Raw genomic sequence first — 22,468 nt, forward strand, 5'->3', positions numbered from 1 at the left:
CGGCGCATGTTCGCGTCGATCTAAAATTGTTTTAGAAAATAAGTTCCGCGACAAACAAGCTCTTGCACAATGGTAACACGCTCGACAGAGAACTTTGCCTTTCTCTTAGTTGCGTAACGACGCGTTCCATATTTCAATGTTAATTTTAATTATAACTCTCGTTTCTGACTTTGCCTCTTGAACATGCGCTTTTAACGTTATCTCTGATAACTGGCGACACGAATACTCGTTTAGAAGCGTCCATTTTAGATAATCGAGAAAATAATTAGTCGTACAAAGTTTTTATGGAAATAAAGATAAAATAATAGATAAGTAGAAAAACACCGTTGAAATTATCCGGATAAATGGTTTGGAATTATTTTGCAGTTTTGTAGTTTCGACCCTGGCGGAATGACTTGGATTTTCAACACAGAAAATAATTTATTACTATTACCATGTAAATAGTGTTTTGTTTCGTTTAGAGTTTTTATTTGGATCAAGATTTTGCCCAACTGCGGGTGTTGGGCATTCAGGTGTAAGTAGTTCGAGTCAATAACTTTGGCGACACGACAGGAGAGCGACGATTAATTATTGTCCTTTATGATAAATTGACCTCGAGTAACCCGCGCGGCTGGTACGTAAATTAGGCATATATCATTTATGATATTGACACAGTGGGCGACGAACGATCGATATACCTCCGTGCGTCTCTGTCAAGAATTTTTTTCCACGCCAACTTGCCGCGAGCTGCGCGATTTTTCATTATCGCGAAACCGTGCAACTATTTTATTCGCAAGCTTCGAGACCGTCGAGCTCGTATTTTTATTATCAATTCTCTGGGAAACATTTGCCCGCCGAATGCTGCAATTTTTAATTCATTAAAGAATTCTATCGTTCGACGAAAGATCGATGAAAGCAAAATAATCCGGTGTTTTTCGCAATGTTATCCAACCGTTGCTGAATTTCGCTCGCGAAGAATAACTGGCGGCAATTGTCATCGACAACGACGACGACGGTAATAAATGCAATAATTTCCAGTTGAAAAATGGGATCGTTGGCTCGCTCGAAGCGATTTCGATCTCGAGCCGAAGCCAGCGAGGATCCATCGATCGCGTTGAATAAATATAAACAGTGGCGGGTTCGACCCCGTAACTTGCATTTGGCGCAAATATTGTCGCTCGAAACCGGGGATTGCTGTAAAACGATGAAAATACAGAAGGAGTCGGGTCGAACGACGCTCAAACAGCGAAGGGGGGTTGGTCGAAACCGAATCGGTGCTCGGCAGACGGACTTTTCTGATTATTGCTCGGTATCTGCATACGCGGCAAGTGCAATTAAGCGCGGCTTAATCGTGCCGGGACGAATTGAATCGAAAATGCCGCTTGTTCCGACTCCGTCAGACCGAGAAAATCGAGCCGGAAAACTACTCCTAAGCAATTTGCGTGTTCCGGTCGCTCGGCCGGATAATCGCGCCTTTATTTCCACGAAACTGGAGAGTAAACAACCCCTGTTTTACCATTTTTGTTTTCAGCTCAGAAAGAAGGCGGCACGCAGCTGAAGCTCGAGATAAACTATTCGTACATGCAGGCGCTGTTCAAACCTATGAGGTGAGTGCAATTAAATTCCCCGAACAAAGAATTACCCAGAGTTTCGAGCAGGGGAGCACCGCCAACAAATAGGACGTTACGATTATAAGAACTGTAAATCTTTCTATAATTAACTATAATATTTTTCACTCTAAATGTGCATACTTAGTATTTTAAAATTTCAAGGTAGTTTGTAAATTTTCTGCACGAAGTTATAGTTTTCATAAGATAGAGCTCTTGAGAATGAATTTTGTTTCAAGTCGATATCGTAGTTTATTCCGGAGAAAACAATTATTTACGATAAAATGCTGGCTAGTAACTACGCAAACATCCTGTATAGGAATTTAAATTCACTAAATAAACAATTTATAGTCTAGTTTTATCGCACACCAATCATATAATTGCAGAATCTTCTTTAGGTGCATAGAGTCAAAGTAAATTCGAAATAAAACATAGAAGATAGCCTAAATTATAGTAGTTAATATAGTCATATGATAGGGGATGAAATGCCCTTTAAAATGAGCGTTTGTACGAGTCGATAGCTTTATTAGTTCCGGAGATATAGCGATTTTAGTTTCAAGTCGATGCGGTGGCTAGTTTCGGAGATATGAGGGTCCGAAGCGTTTGTTTACATTCTTACTAAGGTCATTGACCGCACGTGCACTCGGTCAACGCGCGACAAGGAGGTCCGACGCGATGCATTAGACGGAGACAGCGATAGTCGAATTAAGAAAAACTACCTTTTACATAAATTACGATATCTCCGAAACGGAAAGTCCGATCGTCAAAAACCAAAAGCCATTTTAAAGGGGAGACCTTACCGCTTCTAACAGTGGTTCAATTTTATATAAATCACCAGTAGTTTCGGAACTACACGCGTCTAAAGTTTATCTATTTTTAATACGCGTTGTTAGACTGTTCTAAGGCAGTGGAAGCTGAAGATTCTCTACTTGCCTGTTTTGTACAATCTTTTATAACAAAATATGAATCGTTCAACCTGTCGTAGTAGGCAGACTACATATTTTTCTCAAAAAGCAAACAATAAAAATATAATAATAAATTCATTGTACGTATATTACAAGAAAAATGGTGAGGTTAAATGACGCTAAAGTAACACTGTACGTTAGAAATTCTAAACGAAATTTAAAAAACGCTCGTTCGTAGGTTTACTGTTAAAACAACGAGATAAGTATCGGGGTATAAACTTTTAAAACTGTTCTTTTACCCCCGATGTTTGGTTTCTTAAGTACGAGTGTATCTACTCGGTTAATCAAAGGAGCCAGGAGTTTCTTGAAAGCTGCCGCTTATCTCTGCTAAACGCATGAGTTATAACTGACGTTTAGAGAACCGAGTGCACTGCTTAGTGTTACAAATGAAGGTGTAAAACTTCGTGGACGAAGATAGGAGGGAAAACTTTTGTAGTTTGGAGCAGGGTTTACCTTAAATTATTTTGACGGTAATCAAATCTGCTAGACCCGTTCCGGGGACGTGATAAAATCGAGAAACAGCGTAGAATTCGGTCAACTTGTTAGACGAGTCGATGTTGGTTTAAGGGATTGAGGATTTATTTAATCGTTAAACTAGCGCGAACACTTTCGTACAAGTTGCACCGCTCGAATACCGAGTCCGCGTTGTCCAAACTTAACGAACAACTCTCTTTTATTTGAATAAATAGTAATTTTCAACTTTTCTAAATACGATTATAAAAGACAACCTTCTTTAAGAAAAAGTCTACTCTTATATTTCGTTGTAGATACTTTCTGTGGTGCTTCATTTCACAGGTATGTTATAATATTTACGGGCAACGCAGACGTCTGATGCAATTAGGAGCAACTCGTAGGAAATTGGAGTAGAAATCGGACTTCCGGTCTCCACGAATGACTACGCAGCCGGGCCACCGGTGCATAGATAGGGCCAGAAAGTTTCGTATCTCGAACTCGCAGCCAGCGAGAAATTACTTCAACAGTTTGTCCGTGACGTCACGACGCCTCGCGTCGCGAAATCCCGCAAGACTCGCGTTGACTCACGCTCGTACATTCGCCACGATAACAATCGGGAATTTAACGTTGAAACATTGGTCCCTTCCAGTTGGAAGCGCTATTTACTTTATTCGAAGCTTCGAAAAGTTGGCTAAATCCAAAAAATTTGATTCGCTTATTCGAGTAGGCTACCCTCTCGTGTTAAATAATAGCAAGTAAAATATAGTTGAAACCCATTTGTTCCTTTAAAACTTTTATTAATCAAATGTCACTGCTGAAAGTTGAAACTTTTTACAGAATTAAAAGTTTAAACTGTTGACAGATTCATTATGGAACTGAAACAATTAATTCTAATTTATGTGATTTACAATTGTCCAGAATGAGAGTTCTGGTCTCGTAAAAAAATTTTAAGGTTCTCGTCCGACAGTGGACGCGTTGAAACAGAAAAAGAAAGTCCGTGGAAGTTAAAAGTTCACCAGATTACCTTTATTTGTGAAAGTTCGCAGTTTCGTTCGGGCTCCGATTCAAACTGTATCGATGTTTCCTCGAAAGACACGTCGAAGTTGTTTCGTTCGACGAGTGGCGCGCACACCCACCCGAGGGAGAAATAAGCGACGCATCCAAAACGATCACCACCCTCGACACTCGTTCCCGCCAGGTCTTCGCGAAAGCGTTTCTGGGTCTCAGACAATAGGAGGATGTGACGTATCGCGTTTTCTGGAGGGAGAAAGAGAGAACGGACAATGATAATTGAGTAGAAGAGGCAAGGACAGTTCGAGTGGCTCTCTCACGGCACGAGGCACTTGGGCCTCCACTTATGTAATTGTGCTCGTAATCCCATCCACATAACTTCGTCAGCCCCGGTGCCGGGTAAAACCGCAGACTTCGCTGCGTGACGGGAGATGCTTGGGGTGAAAAAAACAGAGATAGACGTCGCGGTAATTTCGTAATTTCAAACCGATCGACCAACACTCTTCTCGACATTTTCCCATTTTTTTATCCCCTCGAAGTTTAATTTTATCTTCGCCTTTGGATCCCTGGAATTTAATTAGAAATATCGGAACAAAGTCGAATTACATATTGATATCAAAATTATTATCGAGTTCGTTCTGATTAAAAACGTACATTGGATATTACAAATACTTTGAATTATAAATATTATATTTTACTGAGATTCTAGAGACCAAAATAAGACGAAAATCAAGGATACCAATTTGTTGATCGAGGCTTCGTTAAAAAGTTATTGACGTTTAAAGTTGCGCCTGTAGATAGGCAACCTGCGTGCAGCTGCGTGCGCGCGATAGTGGTTCTCACTCAGCATGAGAAGCTCTACAAGTAGTGATATATCGACAGCTTTACAAGTTTTCTGAGTGAGAATCACTGTCACGCCTATGCAGCTGTTCGCAGATTGCCGTTCAAGGGGTCGGTCGAGCGCTTGTGAGAGCGCGATCCCTCTGGTGATGAGCGTGGGAGGCGACGCCACAGAACTTTGAACGTTAATAACGTTTTAACGAAGCCTCGATCAACAAATTGGTATTCTTGATTTTCGTTTTATTTTGCCCTCTAGAACACTCTGTATATGATAAAAATATAGTAGCTGAGAGTTACCTAATATAAAAGAGAAACTGTTACAATTTTAGTGTTAAAATTGTTCGAAACGCTCGGCTGGTAGGAAATTTCGATCGAACCGCGATCCACGCGTCTCGACTACGTCGGCCCTCGGCGTCTCGAATCGTTCGGAACGAGTTACGGGGCAGTAACGGTACAGGGTACCGGAAGAACGGGACCTGAAAGACGGGAATAAAGTAGAGACAACGTAATATCCCGAAGTGGAGAGAAAATTCGAGACAAGCGAGGGTGGCCGGGACCGCTTATTGCATCTCTTTTTATCTGCCCTGCACCTTCGACCCTTTCGAATCCCTCTGGTGCACACATTTGCCCCTTTAAACTTCCGGTTGGCCGAAGATTCCGCGATAAGTGGCCGAGGCCGGCTTAAACTCCGGTAATAAGTTCGGCAATAAGTTCCATGGAAAGTTTCCGGCCTCGACCACCGCCCCTATACCCACAGAGGGAGAAAGAGAGTATTCCTGGGCGAAATTGCGAGCGTCCCGACGCCACCAATCCCGCAATAAGCTCTCGTTACACGTTAAGGAGGACACCTCTTTTCCTCCTTTCGAAACGAACAAGTCATGGCTTTTCTTTTTCCCCGTTGCGGTGGCGAACCCTCCTCCCGGACGCTAAGATTCATTGAATGGACAATTTTTCGCAAACGCTCCCACTCGGGAAATTATTTCTTCGTAGATCTTTTTATCGGCCCCTCCCTTGAAGGCTCTTTGATTGCGGACGTTGCCTCTGCTCACCGAGTGTCCCGAAGTGCCACCCTTATTTCTCCTTTTTCGCTCATTTTTGGTCGTTCGTGGATGGTACGCTTTTTCGTTTTGTCGCGGAGGAAGAAGTAATTTACCCTTTATATAACTCATATACGATAAATCCCGCTTTCGAGCGACGGAATCGGTACACCGTTATTTTTATCGCGAGATAAAATTCGTAATGCGAATGGAATACAGTAATGTACCTCTTGGTTTTCAAACATTTTTTTATGGAGAAAACGAGGTGAGATAGCAGGAGGAAAGAAAAGAAAAGGGTGGTCGAGTACTTGCGAGAAAGCGAAGCCCTCTGCTGGTGAGCGCGGGAACTGTCGTCACTCTTATTTATAAAAAAGAAGAATATTAAAAACTAACCAGTTTTAGCCATTTTCATATACTTTTTGTTTGTCATTATTACTGAGAGTCGTAAATCATAATAACTAATTTCACCGTGATATGCAGTGTTATTCATTCCCATTCCCTGCCATAAATTTAAAGAAACTAGCATTCCACGCACGTTGCACTTCCTCTACTAATTAAATAAATAATTTATTTCTATCATAAAGTACTCCATTCTCTCATATCATGATGTAAACAAAAAATAATACTCAGAATCTTGTAATTACGTTAAAAATAACAGTTACGTGTCTTCGAGTATTCCCAAAATTATGCCCAGTAAGAAAATTCTCTGTAACGATAAAAAAAAAAATAGTATTCTCTATCCTCGTCGTACTTTCCCGCGGATTCAGAAGTTCGCGTTATTAAATTTCGCTCGAAACTTCCGCGTTTGAATTCCGTCTACTCGATTATTAAAAACAACTTCCTCTTCCCCGGGTTTTCCCCGAATAGCATTTTCATCTGAAAAAATTTCGATAATTTCCACCGGCTCGTCCCGGCGGATCTTTAAATTTCATACGCGGAATTCACGTTTACTGGAAAAAAATTCGTTACAACGCGTGCAATTTAATATTTCTCCAGATTAATTTCCCGTGACGCGTGCGCGTAAAAAGAAAACGCTTTCAATGCTCCCAGCATTGAATTTATCGAATACGTGCACGTAATATGTTTAATCCGGCTCGTTAAAGGGAAGTGGCCTGGCGCGGGGCAGACATTTTTCTTTCGCCCCGCCGCTCGCGGCCCGATCGAGAAGCAATAATTAACATCGACCTACATCATTAGCCGGCCCGTAATTAGCGTTTGGTCGTTCGCGGTTTCGCGCATTCCAAAGAAAAAACTGGTCTCATAGACACTCGAACGAGCTATTTACGATTGCTCGTACGTAAAAATTATTACCGAGTGGCTCTAAATTGGACCTTTAAATTAAAGAAAATCGAACGTCGCCCATTAAATCGTCGCGAAACGTCAAACTCGTTAACGAAAATCTAACCAAAGGGATCTCGAAGAGTATACAGCGATGCTCGGATAACTGACATTTTCGAGTCATTCTCGATCGGATAACTGAAGTGACTGATCGAGACAACGAACATTTCAAAATAAAAAGTTTATTTCTTAATTCACTAAATGTGTATACAGAGTGTTCTACAATTTTACCAAGATTTCTAACGAATCTCAAGATATTCAAGACTTTCGTTAACAACGGTTTCGCGGCGGGAAATTTCTTGAGTTACGTTTCTTGACTGGGTTCGTCTTGAAATAGTTTGAATCCCGTCGCTCGAGTGCCAAAACAAGCAGCACACCTTATTATACCTACGATTAATAATTGCCAGGGACAATTTGCGAACCGGTTCATTTGAATAGAAAATACCAGGCGACTAGCGGGGTTCTTGTTCCGCGCAATTATTCCCTCCAAATACCGGTTATCTTTTCCGCAGACTTTCGCGGCACGGGGGCGGAACGGTGCCCCGAAAATTCGCGAACGGAGAAGCTCGGTAAACAAAATTATGCCAGCGAAGTCGGAAGGTCAGGGCGGCGAGGCCTGGCTGGCTGCCTTGCGACGCCAGTTAACTTTTAATCAGATGCAAATTACGCGCTAATTACCGCTCGACCGTCGTATTAATTAGCCCAGGCTGCTCGGAGAAGTTTCCCCTGGCCAGCCATCCGTGGTTTTCCAAGTCTCGTTGCTCCGTGTCGGCCCGCTGTCTTTAAGCGTTTCCATATTTGGAATCGTTTCGCGCGCCACTCGTTAGTATGGTTACCTCTTGATCTTACGAAAATCTGAATTTACACACGTGTGGCGCTGCTTTAATGCGGTTAGGAACTCGTGAGAATCGTAGGAGGACGGAAAAAAGAAAAGGAGGGGGCACGGTTTCGACTAGGTTTGCTAGTGGACTCGTCAGTAAGGCTTTTTAGCAGACCCTCCCTTAAAGAAGTCGTTCGAGGAATGTATAGCAACCAAGGAGTCGGTCGAGCGCTTGTGAGAGCGCGATCCCTCTGGCGGCGAGCGTGGGAGGCGACGCCACACTCGGATACCAAACCGGACCGAAGCTTTCGAAAGGATTTCTTGATAGAAAATTATTTTGGCACTGAACTCTGATTCTAGAAAATTTTTTATTCAGAGATAAACGAGATCGTTCCTAACTAGGTCTGCAACTTCGGTAGAATTTATTATACAAATTAATAAATAGTTGCAAGAGAAAGATCTTTTTTTCAAATAGAGAGTAACTTTTATTTTGTGTTATTGCGAGAACTTTCTATTCTGCGTGGTTAAAGTTAATTTAAAATAGAAAAATAATGTTGATATCTCTGTTAAATTTACAGAAAATAGCTGTAACTCTAATATTCGATGCAACCTGTATGGAGCAGAAAAATTGTTGAAAAAATTTAGCAAAGTTTGTTTCTTAGAGTTTTGAGGTTACTTTTTAAAAATATCAGGCTCGATCCGTTTCTTCTATATCAGCAGCTTGAATTTAGGACATTCCATGAAAAGATTTATTATAGTCCACCAGGTATCATAATGTCAAGGCATGGAAAGGTGAAGATAATATTTTTAGGCATATTACTATGCACAACTCTCTAGGTTAGCAGTCACCAATAAGAGCTGTATAAGTTATTTCGTCTGAATATTTTTTATAAACACAGCAAATATTTAAATATCTTCCTTGTGTCAAATTTATTCAAATACGTACAAATTGTGTCGTAAACATTGATTAAGAATATCTCAAAAAATCAACATTTTTCTTACCTTTGGAACGGATAATTTCTCACGAAAAACCGTCAAAAATGTTCTGCTCAAGTTGCAATTTCTTATCGTGGGGGAGCATAATTTCTCACCAGTGCATGGAAGCTCCTAGCTTAGCAAATGATAAATATTTACGCTTTTAACGACTTTTCGAAAGGTTAGTGTTCGCTAAAAGAAGACGGGGGGCACCCGAGTCGTTCTATTTTTCGTTCTAATCTATTTTCGTCAGCAATCTCGACCACCTGCAACCTTCCGAGCGTCACTACATTTGCCAATAAAGCATCGCAGTAAAACGGTGAACTTCTTGTGACTGACATTTCGGAGGAAACGGTATAAACTCGTCCCGCCGTGTCGAATAATTTACCGCCCCATGAATTAAAACTTTCCTCGTTGTTTTACGTGTCACCGTTTAGCTGTTTCTTCTTTTTTTTCGAAGAATGATGCGTCGCTTTTCGAGAACTAGCATTAAGATCGATCCAATGAGATATTTACCAATACCGATACCCATCAATTTCCCAACTACTGTTAAAGTTTCTGGAAAGACTTTGTATGTGCTGGAATTTATGGCAAGGACACCAAGAAACACTATATTTGGGAAGACTAAATTAGTATTCGAACCTCAGAAAAATAATTTAAAAAGGATCAAGAACTCGATCGAGCACTTGTGAGAAAGGTACAGGTTAAGCGTAGCCCTCTGCTGGCGAGTACGAGACGTATCGTAAACCCACGCCATTCTCTGGACCAAATATGCATATTTTGACTTGTCTCATTGTTTTGAAACGTCCTGTACATGCATGGTATTAAAATACATTTCGATTCCATGTCTATTTCAAGGAAGAAATTCCATAATATATGTAATTACACGTCATTTATTTAATTCTATATAAAAAATCTCCTTAAAGAATCTAGAGCATTGTGTGCATATATAGAAACACTCGAATTTTTCAGAAATTGTTCAGAAGTCATAAATTACGAAATTTAAATAATTAGTACGATTCTTTCGTACCTCCAATGAGTTTTAAATTCCGATATTTTCGAATTTGAAGGTTTTCGACATAAACATGCCAAAAAACAATACCTCAGATTTCCATGGTATTCTAATCGAGAGCTATGCTAGCTATTCGATCAAAGTAATGCGGTTTGTTTGAAATCAGCCCATTGCATCTCAATATTGCTGGCAAATCGGTCTACTGGAATATTGGTAAATAACGTAGAATTCGTGAAATTTTTACTGGTAATTAGCAATTGCAATGTCTATAAACAGCGAATACCTTCACATTTTTGCATTTAACTTGGTATATTAATAACATTTCTAATATAATGAACGGTGTTACTATTTTTACGTTTAAAAAATTTGTGCACGATATGTCTTTTGTATAAATTGACTACGATATTAAAATTCTATATTAAGAACGAGTTGTTAAAAAAGAAACTTGACAACTTCGAGTCACTCATAAATTATTTGGTGTACGAAGATACGTTTCAAATAAAAATTGCATGTCAAGAAGGGCATTCTTGAAATCAATTTTGTACGACTTTACTCTTCTATCGAAATACAAAAATAGGGTTTAAATAAACAGCTATCAAGATATTACAAAAACAGTTTACCAGTATGATTTGTTGTAAATAAAATTGTCCTTTTATTCCAAAAGTTTCCCAGAATTATTCGATACGAGAGAATTAATTTCGAGCATAAATGTATGGTAATTTGATCACCGTCGTTAAATATCTAGGGACCTTGAATTAATCGTTATTTTGGTAAACGCGGACGTATGTACGTTTTCAGTGTACTCGGTTCTCGGCGATGGCGTTATAGATCCACCGTGTACGTACCAGGTGGCTCGTAAAATCTACAGGAAGATCGTGAATAAATATTTGATCGAGGAGAGAATCTTTCGAGGCGGTGCATTTCGAGATCTCTCGCGTCGTGCATGTTTCCCTTGTTATTGTCCGTTGTTTCGTTTATTCCCGCGGGAATTATTCCGGAAATATTTGCGTTCGGTTAAAAAGATTTTAATGTTTACGGAAACTTTGTTCACGTTTGTTCATTATTACAATCGCTCGGTAATTCTCCGATAATATTTCAATAAAATCGATGGCGCAAACATTGTTTCGACCCTCGTGGAGATTTTAAATCTGTTCTATTTGTTGTATCGCGATCGATTCTTTCGAAAGCCTTTCTGATATTTTTTCAATTCGCCGTGGACCAAACGTTCACGGATTCGTCGAAATTTTTATCAAGAATAATTGTTTTCGCGCAGAAGTTTTACCCATTATTTACATTCCCATCGAGTCTCGTTGGAGCACACTCGTTCAACGTCAGTACACCGACGGAATTCAGGCTTCTTGTTCCTTTCCCGTGTTCCACGAGAAAAGGTGCACACGTACGAGAAGGATTCCCCCGGGATGCCTTTTTTATTTATCGCCGTCGACTTCCACGGCAAAACCGTAGAGGGAGGTTAGACCATTTCTTCTGTCTCTACCTATACCCCCTCTCTCTCTCTCTCTCTCCATATCGCCGTGTTTTCTCGCGAAATCGTCTCCCTTTAGATTCAGACGACGGTGGTACGTGACTGTCCTTGAACGAGAAAAATATTTTCCGGCAAACAAACCAAATAGAGGGAAAACACTTGATCGTGGGGGACTCCCTACGACTCAATTTCATTTTAGTTCGCAAAACACAATTTTTCACCCATTACAATTATGTACTTAGAATTAATCGCTCGTACTGAGCACAAAATAATCGAAAAAATTTATTTTTCATTAAACACTGTTGAGGTTTTTTTTTACTGCACAGTGTATTATTTTAATTATATACGTTTTATTTGTAACAAGTAATGAGTTACAGATGTGTTACAGTACAGACTGATCTAAAAATCAATAAGTGATCCAACAAATGGCGATCGATTACTTGCTCTACTTTAGCGACGCAAGTGAGATTTTTGGTATTGTGGAATATTTTGGCACCCCAGCGATTACGTTAATTTATTCATAAGTAATATTGGACTTTGCCATTTTGTGTGATCACCTAAGTAAATTAAAGACAATTATATTTTAGTGCGTTGAAATGCTTTACGATACTAATTTCGATAAAGTACAGTCGAGAAGAAGTATCGAAAGTGGAAGCCACTTTCCGTTTCCACTTTCTCTCCTCCATTTTCCGCTGTACTTTCCACGTAAAGTTCCCTGGTCGTGTATTCTCATTGGTAAATCTCGGCGGTGCCCTCAAACGGAAATATATTTATCAGGAAACGCAAATATCCCTAGAGCCTCGAGATCGAACAGAGATCTTGCGAGAAACATTTCGATTCGTATCTGGAAAGCTTAAAATGCTTTTTAATCCTGGAATAATTTTCGAAATTTCTCTGGGGGTTGTTTAAAACCACTCTCGAATATTTAAGTGTCAAATCAGTCGATTCAAATGCTTAATAACTATAATGTTTGTGATAGGTTTCCTCGGGAGCAGCAGACACTACCAAATCATTTTTATTTCACCGACTTCGAGAGACATACGGCGGAAATCGCAGCCTTCCATTTAGACAGGTAATATACACCTTTCTTTATAATATTGTAATATTATGTAATCGACGATACTGCGATAATAACAATTCAGAAAAGTAGGGCAAATTTTTCGGCTAAAAAGAAAAATGTCAAATCGTTCCGGAAAAATTATTCTCGGTTGCAGGGGTCGATTACAATCATTTTTGGTCATTACACATATTCCCGAAATATTACCCAGTTTCGAGAAAAAAATTCGAGTAGGTGTAGACATTTTTCGATGAAAAAAAAATATTTCAAATCGTTCTAAAAAAATTATTTGTAGGTTCTGAAGTCAAATACAACCATTTTTGGTAAATACATATACCCCCGAAATCCTACGCATTTTCGAGTAAAAAATTCAGGAAGGTGGACGAATTTTTCGGCGAAAAAAAAATTTCAAATCGTCGTAAAAAAATTATTTTCGTTTACGGGGGGCAATTACAATCATTTCTTGTCAATACACATACCCCTAAAATCCTACCCAGTGTCGAGAAAAAAATTCCTACGTCATTTGGTTCAATATAATTGGCAAAAATCTCCATTGTGTCCCATCATGAAAAAGACTCGTTCTTGGAGTTTGCTAGATTCACGACGTCCCCTCAGAGGGTAGAGATTAATTTAGAACGATTTAATAGTTTCTTCAAATGAGATTGGTGGAACGTCGAGTAAGGATTTCCTCGAATTTTGTTTACAGACTATTGGGGTTCCGGAGGGCGATGCCAGTCACTGGTAGAACATTGAACCTGACGACAGAGGTTTATCAGATCGCCGACGGCGAGCTCTTGAAGACGTTCTTCGTCAGTCCCGCCGGTAATATCTGCTTCCACGGCAAGTGCAGTTATTACTGCGATACGGCGCACGCGATTTGCGGAAATCCGGACACCCTCGAAGGAAGTTTTGCCGCGTTTTTGCCGGATAAATCGTTGGTCACGCGGAAAGCCTGGCGACACCCTTGGAGAAGGAGTTACCACAAACGGAAAAAGGCGCAGTGGGAGCACGGTAAGGGTTTCACGAGCGTGGAGATCAATAAAAAAAATTTATATCTAGTGAAAATTACTCGTATCGCACATCTGTACAGTTCCACTTTCTACGTGTTGCTGTTGAAATAGTGAAATTAACGTTTGAAATAGTGCAACATAAAGAAAATATATATTCTATCGTTTGACCGAATTATTCGACCAAATAGAATATATTTAACATATAAAATAAGCTGTAAATTATGTGGAAATGTATTACGTCGTTCAAGGCCCAGAAGACGTTCTGCATCTAAAACTGATGCCTTTCGGTGGATAGGAACGCGAGGTTAACTTTGAATATAAAATACGTCGAAAACCATCGTGAAATTTTAAATGTAAATCGATTCAGTAGATCGAGGAAAGCGTGTCCTTGATAATGCATTTTATTTCGCGTGAATGCGTCAATCGATTCTTGAGATATCGGACTTTAAATCGCGCATTTAAAATGCACGGGGTTGCCGAATGCCAGACAAAATTCTTGGAAACGCGGCGACCCAATTTTTTTAAAGAAACGAATATGTTCCCTTTAAATAATAACGAAAGACCATTGATCCGGTATTTGTTACTGACCAACGCACTCGTGGCGGTGTTCGATCAGGTGAATTAACATCTGCGAGCAAGAAATCCAGCTGCGAAGACATAGATAGCGGAATATTAAAAATCATGCTTTGCTTTAAATGATGTTATCTCGAGAACGGGAATTCTTATGAATATGAAACAGAAACCGTTTCATAAAGAAGACTTTCATGACCCCGATACTGTTACAGAGCGAGTTAAAGTATGAATAACTTTTAAATATCAAGTATATGAAGTTTTAATAACGTTTGTTTTTTTTTTATTTGGAATAAGAAATTTATTTTTTTCTCTGTTATGTACAATAAGTTGGGCTTTGTGTTTACGTACACTTCTGTCACATAGGTTAACTATTTACGAAAAATTGTTGGTTAGTAATTACGCGAACGTCCTGTATACAAACTTAAATTCATTTTCAACTAAATAAATAATTTATGATTTAGTTTGGGTATGTAGCATCAAAGTTAATGTGAAAATAAACATAGAAGACAGCATAAATTATAGTAGTTGGTATGGTCATTGGATAGGGGATGAAATGCCCTTTAAAATGAGCGTTTGTACGAGTCGATAGCTTTATTAGTTCCGGAGATATAGCGATTTTAGTTTCAAGTCGATGCGGTGGCTAGTTTCGGAGATATGAGGGTCCGAAGCGTTTGTTTACTTTCTTACTAAGGTCATTGACCGCACGTGCACTCGGTCAACGCGCGACAAGGAGGTCCGACGCGATGCATTAGACGGAGACAGCGATAGTCGAATTAAGAAAAACTACCTTTTACATAAATTACGATATCTCCGAAACGGAAAGTCCGATCGACAAAAACCAAAAACCATTTTAAAGGGGAGACCTTACCGCTTCTAACAGTGGGTCAATTTTGAATAAAGCACTAGTAGTTTCGGAACTACACGCGTCTAAAGTTTACCTATTTTTAATACGCGTTGTTAGACTGTTCTAAGACAGTGGAAGCTGAAGATTCTCTCCTTTCGTGATAGGTTTAGTGTTAAATGACTGACAAATTTTCGTTTGTCAAAACATGTCTCGTGCAGAAATTGCTAATATTCTGTATTTCAATGGTTTCAGATTCCGATTACTGTTCCCTAGTGAAAGAAATACCGCCGTACGACGAGGGTCGAAGGCTGTTGGATTTGATGGACATGGCTGTCTTAGACTTCCTCATGGGAAATATGGACAGACACCACTACGAAACATTCAAGATATTCGGCAACAACACGTTCCCCTTGCATTTGGATCACGGCAGGGGCTTTGGACGACCCTTCCACGATGAGATCTCCATCCTGGCCCCCATCTTGCAATGCTGCATGATCAGACAAACTACCCTAAGCACTCTATTAAAGTAAGTTTACATCGAAGTTTCAGAAATTCTTGATTAATTACTTTACTCGTACTTTTATATAGTTTCCTAACTACTCTTCGACAAACTGAAGGGAAACTTGCTCGACCCCTTCCACCTGTTTGGTGCGTAACTCACGATGAGAAAAGTCTTTCAACAAGACACGGTATTTTACATTGTCATGTAATACAAATCTATAGAAGTTCATAACATCGTCAGCCTGAAAACTCAGTAGTTGGTACATAATACAAAATCATGTCTAGTTTGTGCAAAGTAACGATTTGATGAGAAACAGAAGGAACTTGGAATTATCAGCAATTTTAACAACAGTGGGAATTAATTTCTTCGGGGGAGTAGCGTATAAGTAGAACTAAAGCCCAGCAAGTGAAAGAATCGACTTGGTTAGGGGAGACATTTCCACAAACGAAAACTCTATTCTCGTGGTCCTGTTGGATACTTTCAGACATCGATACTTCCGGGCAGTTGTCTCTGAGCGTTCCAACTGCCTGGCCAAAGCGGTAAAAGGTGGAAGAGTTTCCCTCGACATGGCAACTGGTGGGAGGTCTCCCTAGTCGATACTTTCATTTTTCGAACCTTGTATCCAACAGAAATGGAGAAAATATAGATAACTCGAATAACGAATGAACTGCTCATTCGTTGGTTGTTAAATGATAATTAAAGTTGCAATTATATGATTAAATCACGATGGTGACGTCGTAAAGATAACCTCATATTTAAAACACCATGACAGACAGAAGGCTTAATGTCGAACGGACCGCGTAAAACCTAAACCTCGCGTGACAATGCAAAGTACAGAATGCAAAGACGAAACTTGTTTATTTTCGTCTTTTTTTAAATAAAACTTTTATCGATGTATTGGTGACAGTTTTCTGATTAAAATAAGACCAAACACGATATAATTTGTTTTTAACCAGCTTCTGATAAAGTACAAGATCGTGTTAAATACGAGTAAATACGCAAATACGATTCAAGTTATATCGCGTTTGGTCTTATTTCAACCAGAAAACCCCAGCAAATATATTAGTAGAGGTCCCATTAACAAAAAATAGCGACGAATAAAATAAACATTCTGCAGTTTCTGATTCGCTTCGATTGATTTGTCCACGCCCGGTGGAAGACCGTCGATCGTCGATCCTTCTTGCGTCTCTAATTCCACGGTGGTCGTATCGTAGCCGTCGCAAGGGATCGATCGTCCAAAATTTACAATTCAGAGCAATCGTCCCTCTCTCTCTCTCTCTCTCTCTCGCCGCGGATTTCGAAAAAGGGAAACGCCAGGAAAACTTTACGACCCGAGGAGGGGGGGGGGGGGTGTGTGTCCGGATAAGGCGGATTTCGGAGTGAAACGTTTTACCAGAATTGGCCGCCAGTACCGTCGCTCGTGAATCTCCGCTTTGATGCGGATTCACGGGGACGGGCTTTTTACGGGCGCGATAAATTCGATGAGAAGCGGATTTCGTCGACACGCATAGTCCACGCCACGTGCGCCGGGCGTGGGTGTGCGGTGACCGATGCACGATTCCGCCAACCGATTATCGATTTGTCCGGGGGAGCACCGATGCTTAAGCCGCCGTTACGAGCTACTAACTCGAACCGCCGATATCTCCTTGGCGGGCCGGGCGTATTTCTTCCCCCGGTGCGCGACACCTGCCACTGTCTCGATAAAAATGTACCCTAGATTGAATCCTCGAGGAGATTCGAACCGAAGGTACCCGTTGAATCCTTTGACCCTTCGCGGTTCGATTTAGTTTTTACGCCTTGAATCGAACCCTCAGACACGGTAGGATCTCGATTAACCGACGAACAATGACCCTTAAAGCTAGGTCCACACGTGATTCGTTGATTGAACGTTTCTATTCCATCCTTCTATCTACCCCATATGTCGATACTGATTAGTGTCTATGTGTTTAGGCCTATTAGTGGCTCCAATTTTGATTAATGTTGCACCCCAGTTATCGTACATATGAAACGATGTGCGATCTCTATGGAAACGTTCAACTTACGAATCTGGGGTTCATTTTACGAATCATCACTGTAGATGGCGCCACGCTAACCTATAGAATACTAATATACTTTTCTTTTACGAAATCTTGAACCAAATTTGTAATAGGGTGTCGCATTAATATTATAATTCACATAAAAAAATCCTTTAGAAATGTATCGTACGAGTACAAGTGAAAGTTTGTATAGCCAGTTGAATAAACGAAAACCAAAACAGCTTTAGTAAATAGAACCAGACTGGTGTAACGAAGCAAAATGTGATCAAGGTAAAGGTACTAACAGGTAACACGTTTCTTCTCATTTATATTAAACGTTTGCGTACGAACACGATTACGAATAATTGTATATTAAGGTTAATTTAAGGGGTAGGATACAGGCTGAAGGTAGAAGATCGATAGCTGGATGGCTGTTTATCGCGAAGAATTTAATAATCGCGTTGAACGATCGGTTATTCTGGTTATTCTTAGAGAGAGTCGCGAGTCGATGTAACTTCTCAAATGAAATCATGCTGCTCGTTGAAAGCATATTAAAGAAGCCCACACACTGTCCATTAAACCAGATATTATAGGATAATTGCATCCTGTGGCTACTTCATCGCGTCAGTCATGGTTGCTTTTTTCATTATGACTTCGTTTTCATTCAATTCCCATCCAGCTAGCCGCATCGTGCGCGTTAATGCGCAACGTTATGTGGCACGGCGCTACGAATGCGTTATTAGATAATTAAGTTTGCAATTTGATATGTTTCCTGATTATTCGAAACAACGACGCGTCGATATACATATTCATCGCGTTCATACCTCTCAATCACCGCACGAGATTCGGTTTTTCGCGGCGAATATTTCAAAATTACATTACCCATTTCGCCGGAGTGGAAAAATAATCGACGAGATTACTGGGGATTAGAATCATTAAATCGATCGTCGATCGAAACTTCTACACCGATCATTTAAAAAACAATTTCTCTATTATTAAATCAATTGTAATTTATCGAATTAAGATTGTTCTCGGAGCTGCGCAAAATCGAAAGGAACAAATATTTCGGATATCGTTTGAAATAACAGGGTAGTTCGAGAAAGAAATATTTTAAACGGGGAATGAAATATCGGGGAATAAAATATTTTATCGCACGCAAGATGTAAGATAAAATATTTACTATTCGAGATTCCGCGTCTCTGGTTTTTCTCGCGTCGTAAAAAAAAGTTCTGTTACCTGTTGCCAGTAGCAATAAATAACACATCTATTTCAGCGGTGCTGGACAATCCATGCACCGCTTCCTAACATATAAAAAAGATAAATTTAAGTGTTCCAAAACTATACGTGGTCCACGTTCGTACCTTTATAATACTGTTTTTAAAATCCTACTGCAGCAAACGTGATTAAAGGAAATTTTGTTAAATTTTGATTAAACGACTGAATAATTCACGTACCATTTCCTAACATAATATAGAATGGAGGGAAGATAGATGTAGGTGTTTTAAAACTACATATATGTAACCCACAAGCGTACCTTTATAGTACCGTTTTTAAAATCTTACTGCAGCAAACGTGATTAAAGGAAATTTTGTTAAATTTTGATTAAACGACTGAATAATTCACGTACCATTTCCTAACGTAATATAGAGTGGAAGGAAGATGGATTTAGGTGTTCCAAAACTATACTCGAGAAGCTGAAGGGAGACGGACTATCAAGTATAGTATAAATGGCATCCAAGAGTTGTCTACTTAACTCGATACTTTATTCATTGCCTCTTCCGCGAGGCAGACCTAGATCCTCCATTATTGGTCTCCGTCTCGAAATCTCGATGGAGGTTCGAACACCACCGGGAGTTCTTCAACCTACGCGTTGCAAAAATAATCATCGAACCGGCGTAACAGAAACGAAGATACGTATCTTCCGATCGGTCCGAGGACTTCTAATTACGATTATTTGCATTTTTATTGAAAAATTCCTTCCGAAGCGCGCGGGCGCGAGAGCTGATCAATTTACTGGGGACAGGGGGATGGAGAGGGGGAAGGGGGAGGGAGGGGTCACGTTTTTTAATCTTTTCAGTCCCGACGACTTCTGCGTCGTCCGCGGATTTGCATGTTTATTAAAAACGATCGACTTACTTTGATTCTGTGAATATTGAAAGCCCCCATCGTTGGGGATGGAGAAGTTTTTTGGATGCGTTCACCATTCGCATTTTCGCTTGGAAAAAAATCGCGAGCATTCGTGAACCATAGATAAATGTGTACGCAAAATATGGAGATTGAGAAATTTGCAATTTTTCTTTTAAAAAAAATCGTGTATAATGTTCTTTGAGCCATTTGTCATCCTTTTGTATTCTTTTTTCGACTCCATTCATGACGAAGGGTTGGTTTATTACACAAACCTTTAGCGACCGCTAACAGCCCAGCGACATGATCCTTTGTGCTTTTTTTTTTTTGTAGGTTTCACAATGGACCAGTGTCTTTGAGCGCGGCAATGCGAAAAAGTATGGCGAAGGACCCGGTGGCGCCAGTTTTATGGGAGCCTCACTTCACAGCCCTCGACAGAAGGGTGCGCGTGATACTCCAAGCAATCAGGGACTGCATAAATCGCGAGGACTCGAGTCAAGTCGTTCACGAGAGGACCGAGAACTCTGCGTCCTAACCCTTTCACGGGTTCTCAGTGAGACAGACGTTGAGACTGCCGGTAAAACGGAAATGGAGGTTGGAAATCGTCGTGAGAACTGTGTCCAATTGTAAAAAGAAGATATAAAAAAGACTTGTAAAAAGGCAACGCGTCGAACGATCACCGGGGGCGCGTGTATTCGTTTGTTGATTTGACGTCGATCGGTCAATTATTCTTTATCGAGCTTGAGCGCGACTTGGGAAACCGTTACATTGTTATTGAATATTGATATTCTTGTTGAAGTTTCATCCAGTTTTGTTCTGTCCGTCTCGACGAAGTTTGTACATAGGTGATGTACATAGTGTACGTATTACGAGAGAGAAAACGTTTTGAGAATCAAAAACAACCGCGACGTTCGGCTTTCTGTGTACATAACGAAGAAACTGAAGAAAAAGTATATGTGCAAATGGGAAATGCGTGAATGAGAATCGGTGATTCCCGGCGGAATATTTTCGAATCGGTTCGTGGGAGCGTCTCGATGCTTGGCGGTTTCATCGTTGAGATGTTTATGCAGTCTCCATTGAAAAAAGTGTCTTATTCCAACGGTGGATCTGACAATGAGTTCAAAGTGAGAGGGGTAGCTAACAAAAAAGATTCTGAAAATTATAAATTTAAATGTTGAAAGTTTACCATACTTTGAATCAATGTTTTTGGTCAGTCTAGAAGGGGGGTGATCTCTATCCCTCCACCCTCTCTGTATCCACCACCGTAGATCGTTCTTCGACGATGAAACTCCGCCGATTGTCAGCGATTTAACGGGAAGGTTGTCGTTTTCTTCGCGAAACGAAACGATTTTCTGTGCCACAGTTCCTCGCGTTGACACGACGCGCTCCCGTCAAACTTTTTTTTTTACGGGGATTCGCCTATCGCGAATGGGGGATTCACAGTTCTCTGGCCTCGCGCGAGATCGAGCGCGTGTCGTGGCTGAATGGAACGTGGGTGCGTGATATCTTTTGTAAAGTGTGCTTTTCATACGCATGTACTTCCGTGACCGTTTCCAAAGTGCACCTGTATTTGTAAGTGTGTGTTTTTTTTTCTTTTTTTGGAAAGCAATGGAAAAAAAAAAGAAAACAGCTCTACCGGAGAAACATTGGTGTACTTTCGTCGCTATCATTGATCTCATCGGATACATTGAAGTTCCTTAATTCCCTGTTACTCGTGCCTTCCTAGTCTTCCAAAAACCGATAAGCGTCAATATATTGAGATGTAAGTGGAATAATTTATTATACAATTTTTTGTCAATTCTGCTCTGCCGGATTTTGAAGAAAAAAAAACATCATTGAAAAGTACGATTGCCTTTTAATCGACAGGGAGGATATTGTTGCATGGCCGGTGGAAAATATTAACGGAAGGTAAGAAAATAATTGTCGTGATTAAAACTTCTTTTCGAATATAACAAAATGATATTTCAGTTCGAAAAATGGGAATTGAAATGTGTAAAACTGTGTCCGCTCTTCTCGAAACGATACTCGATGAGTTTGAAATATCGAAATGTACTGCTGGACGAAATAATGTGAACCTTCTGTTGCAATTAAACGCTGGTAAGCAGTTGGGAATAATTAAACTGAATTTTAAATATTGTGTAGAGGTTCGTGTAACGAAATTATGAGGAAAATATATATTTTTAACGGAACAATACCAGAATTTCGAGTACTCGAGCACGACGTACCAGATTTGCACTAAAAATCGACTATTTTTAAAGTAGTTCCCTAAAACAAATTATGCGTAATTAATTGTTTCTTTTTCTATTTATTTCGATGTGTGGATACGTACATTCACGAGCTGCCTTCTATTTATTCGCGATGAAAGATAGAATCGTCGAATTTTCCAGCTTCTTCTAGCAGAAAAATTGCTCGTTTGCAGCGTTGCTTCCGATAAAAATTTCCAAGTTCGAGGCGACTTCGGGAATAACAAAATTCCACGAATGTTTTTCGTGACATTGTTCCAACGATGATGGTTCTACGCGGATACACCTTCCCTCTACTAACGCAAGTTCTGCGAAGCTGCCGCTTTATCCGCCATGTCAGTACCCTTATTCGAGGCGAAACTTTCGTTCCATAGAACTTTTCGCCTTCACGTGCAAAGGTAAACGTTGAATTTTAGCGGAAGATCAATAGAAGTGCCCGGAAGAAGCTGTGCTCGTTCAAAACTTTCTATTTCTTGCGCGAATTGTGCATTTAATCATCGCGTATTTACGCAACGAGATTATTAAACGATCGCTTTACGGATTCCACAGCCAATCCCGAACGTTAATCTTCGAATCTCCC

At 40.1% G+C, this 22,468-nt stretch overlaps 1 protein-coding gene across 2 annotated transcripts in view; it reads left to right on the forward strand.

Annotated features, from left to right (window-relative positions):
- Nucleotides 1-21,824, forward strand: part of LOC122396626 (extracellular serine/threonine protein CG31145) — a 79,789-nt gene extending 57,965 nt beyond the window's left edge. The window contains exons 3-8 of one of the 2 annotated variants that reach the window (XR_006259057.1): nucleotides 1,511-1,586; nucleotides 12,500-12,592; nucleotides 13,284-13,588; nucleotides 15,257-15,530; nucleotides 19,979-21,553; nucleotides 21,614-21,824. Coding sequence is in view for 1 of the 2 variants with exons in the window: in XM_043395197.1 (XP_043251132.1) it covers nucleotides 1,511-1,586; nucleotides 12,500-12,592; nucleotides 13,284-13,588; nucleotides 15,257-15,530; nucleotides 19,979-20,180 (950 nt within the window). In the remaining variant the exon portion in view is untranslated. Of the gene's footprint in view, nucleotides 1-1,510; nucleotides 1,587-12,499; nucleotides 12,593-13,283; nucleotides 13,589-15,256; nucleotides 15,531-19,978 lie in introns of both variants that reach the window. The other variant, XM_043395197.1, reaches the window with a different exon arrangement.
- Nucleotides 21,825-22,468: the final 644 nt, after the last annotated feature.

The sequence above is a fragment of the Colletes gigas genome, unplaced genomic scaffold, assembly GCF_013123115.1.
Source record: "Colletes gigas isolate AHSC1104 unplaced genomic scaffold, ASM1312311v1 Colletes_gigas_Sc00007, whole genome shotgun sequence".
Classification (NCBI taxonomy): Eukaryota; Metazoa; Arthropoda; class Insecta; order Hymenoptera; family Colletidae; genus Colletes; species Colletes gigas.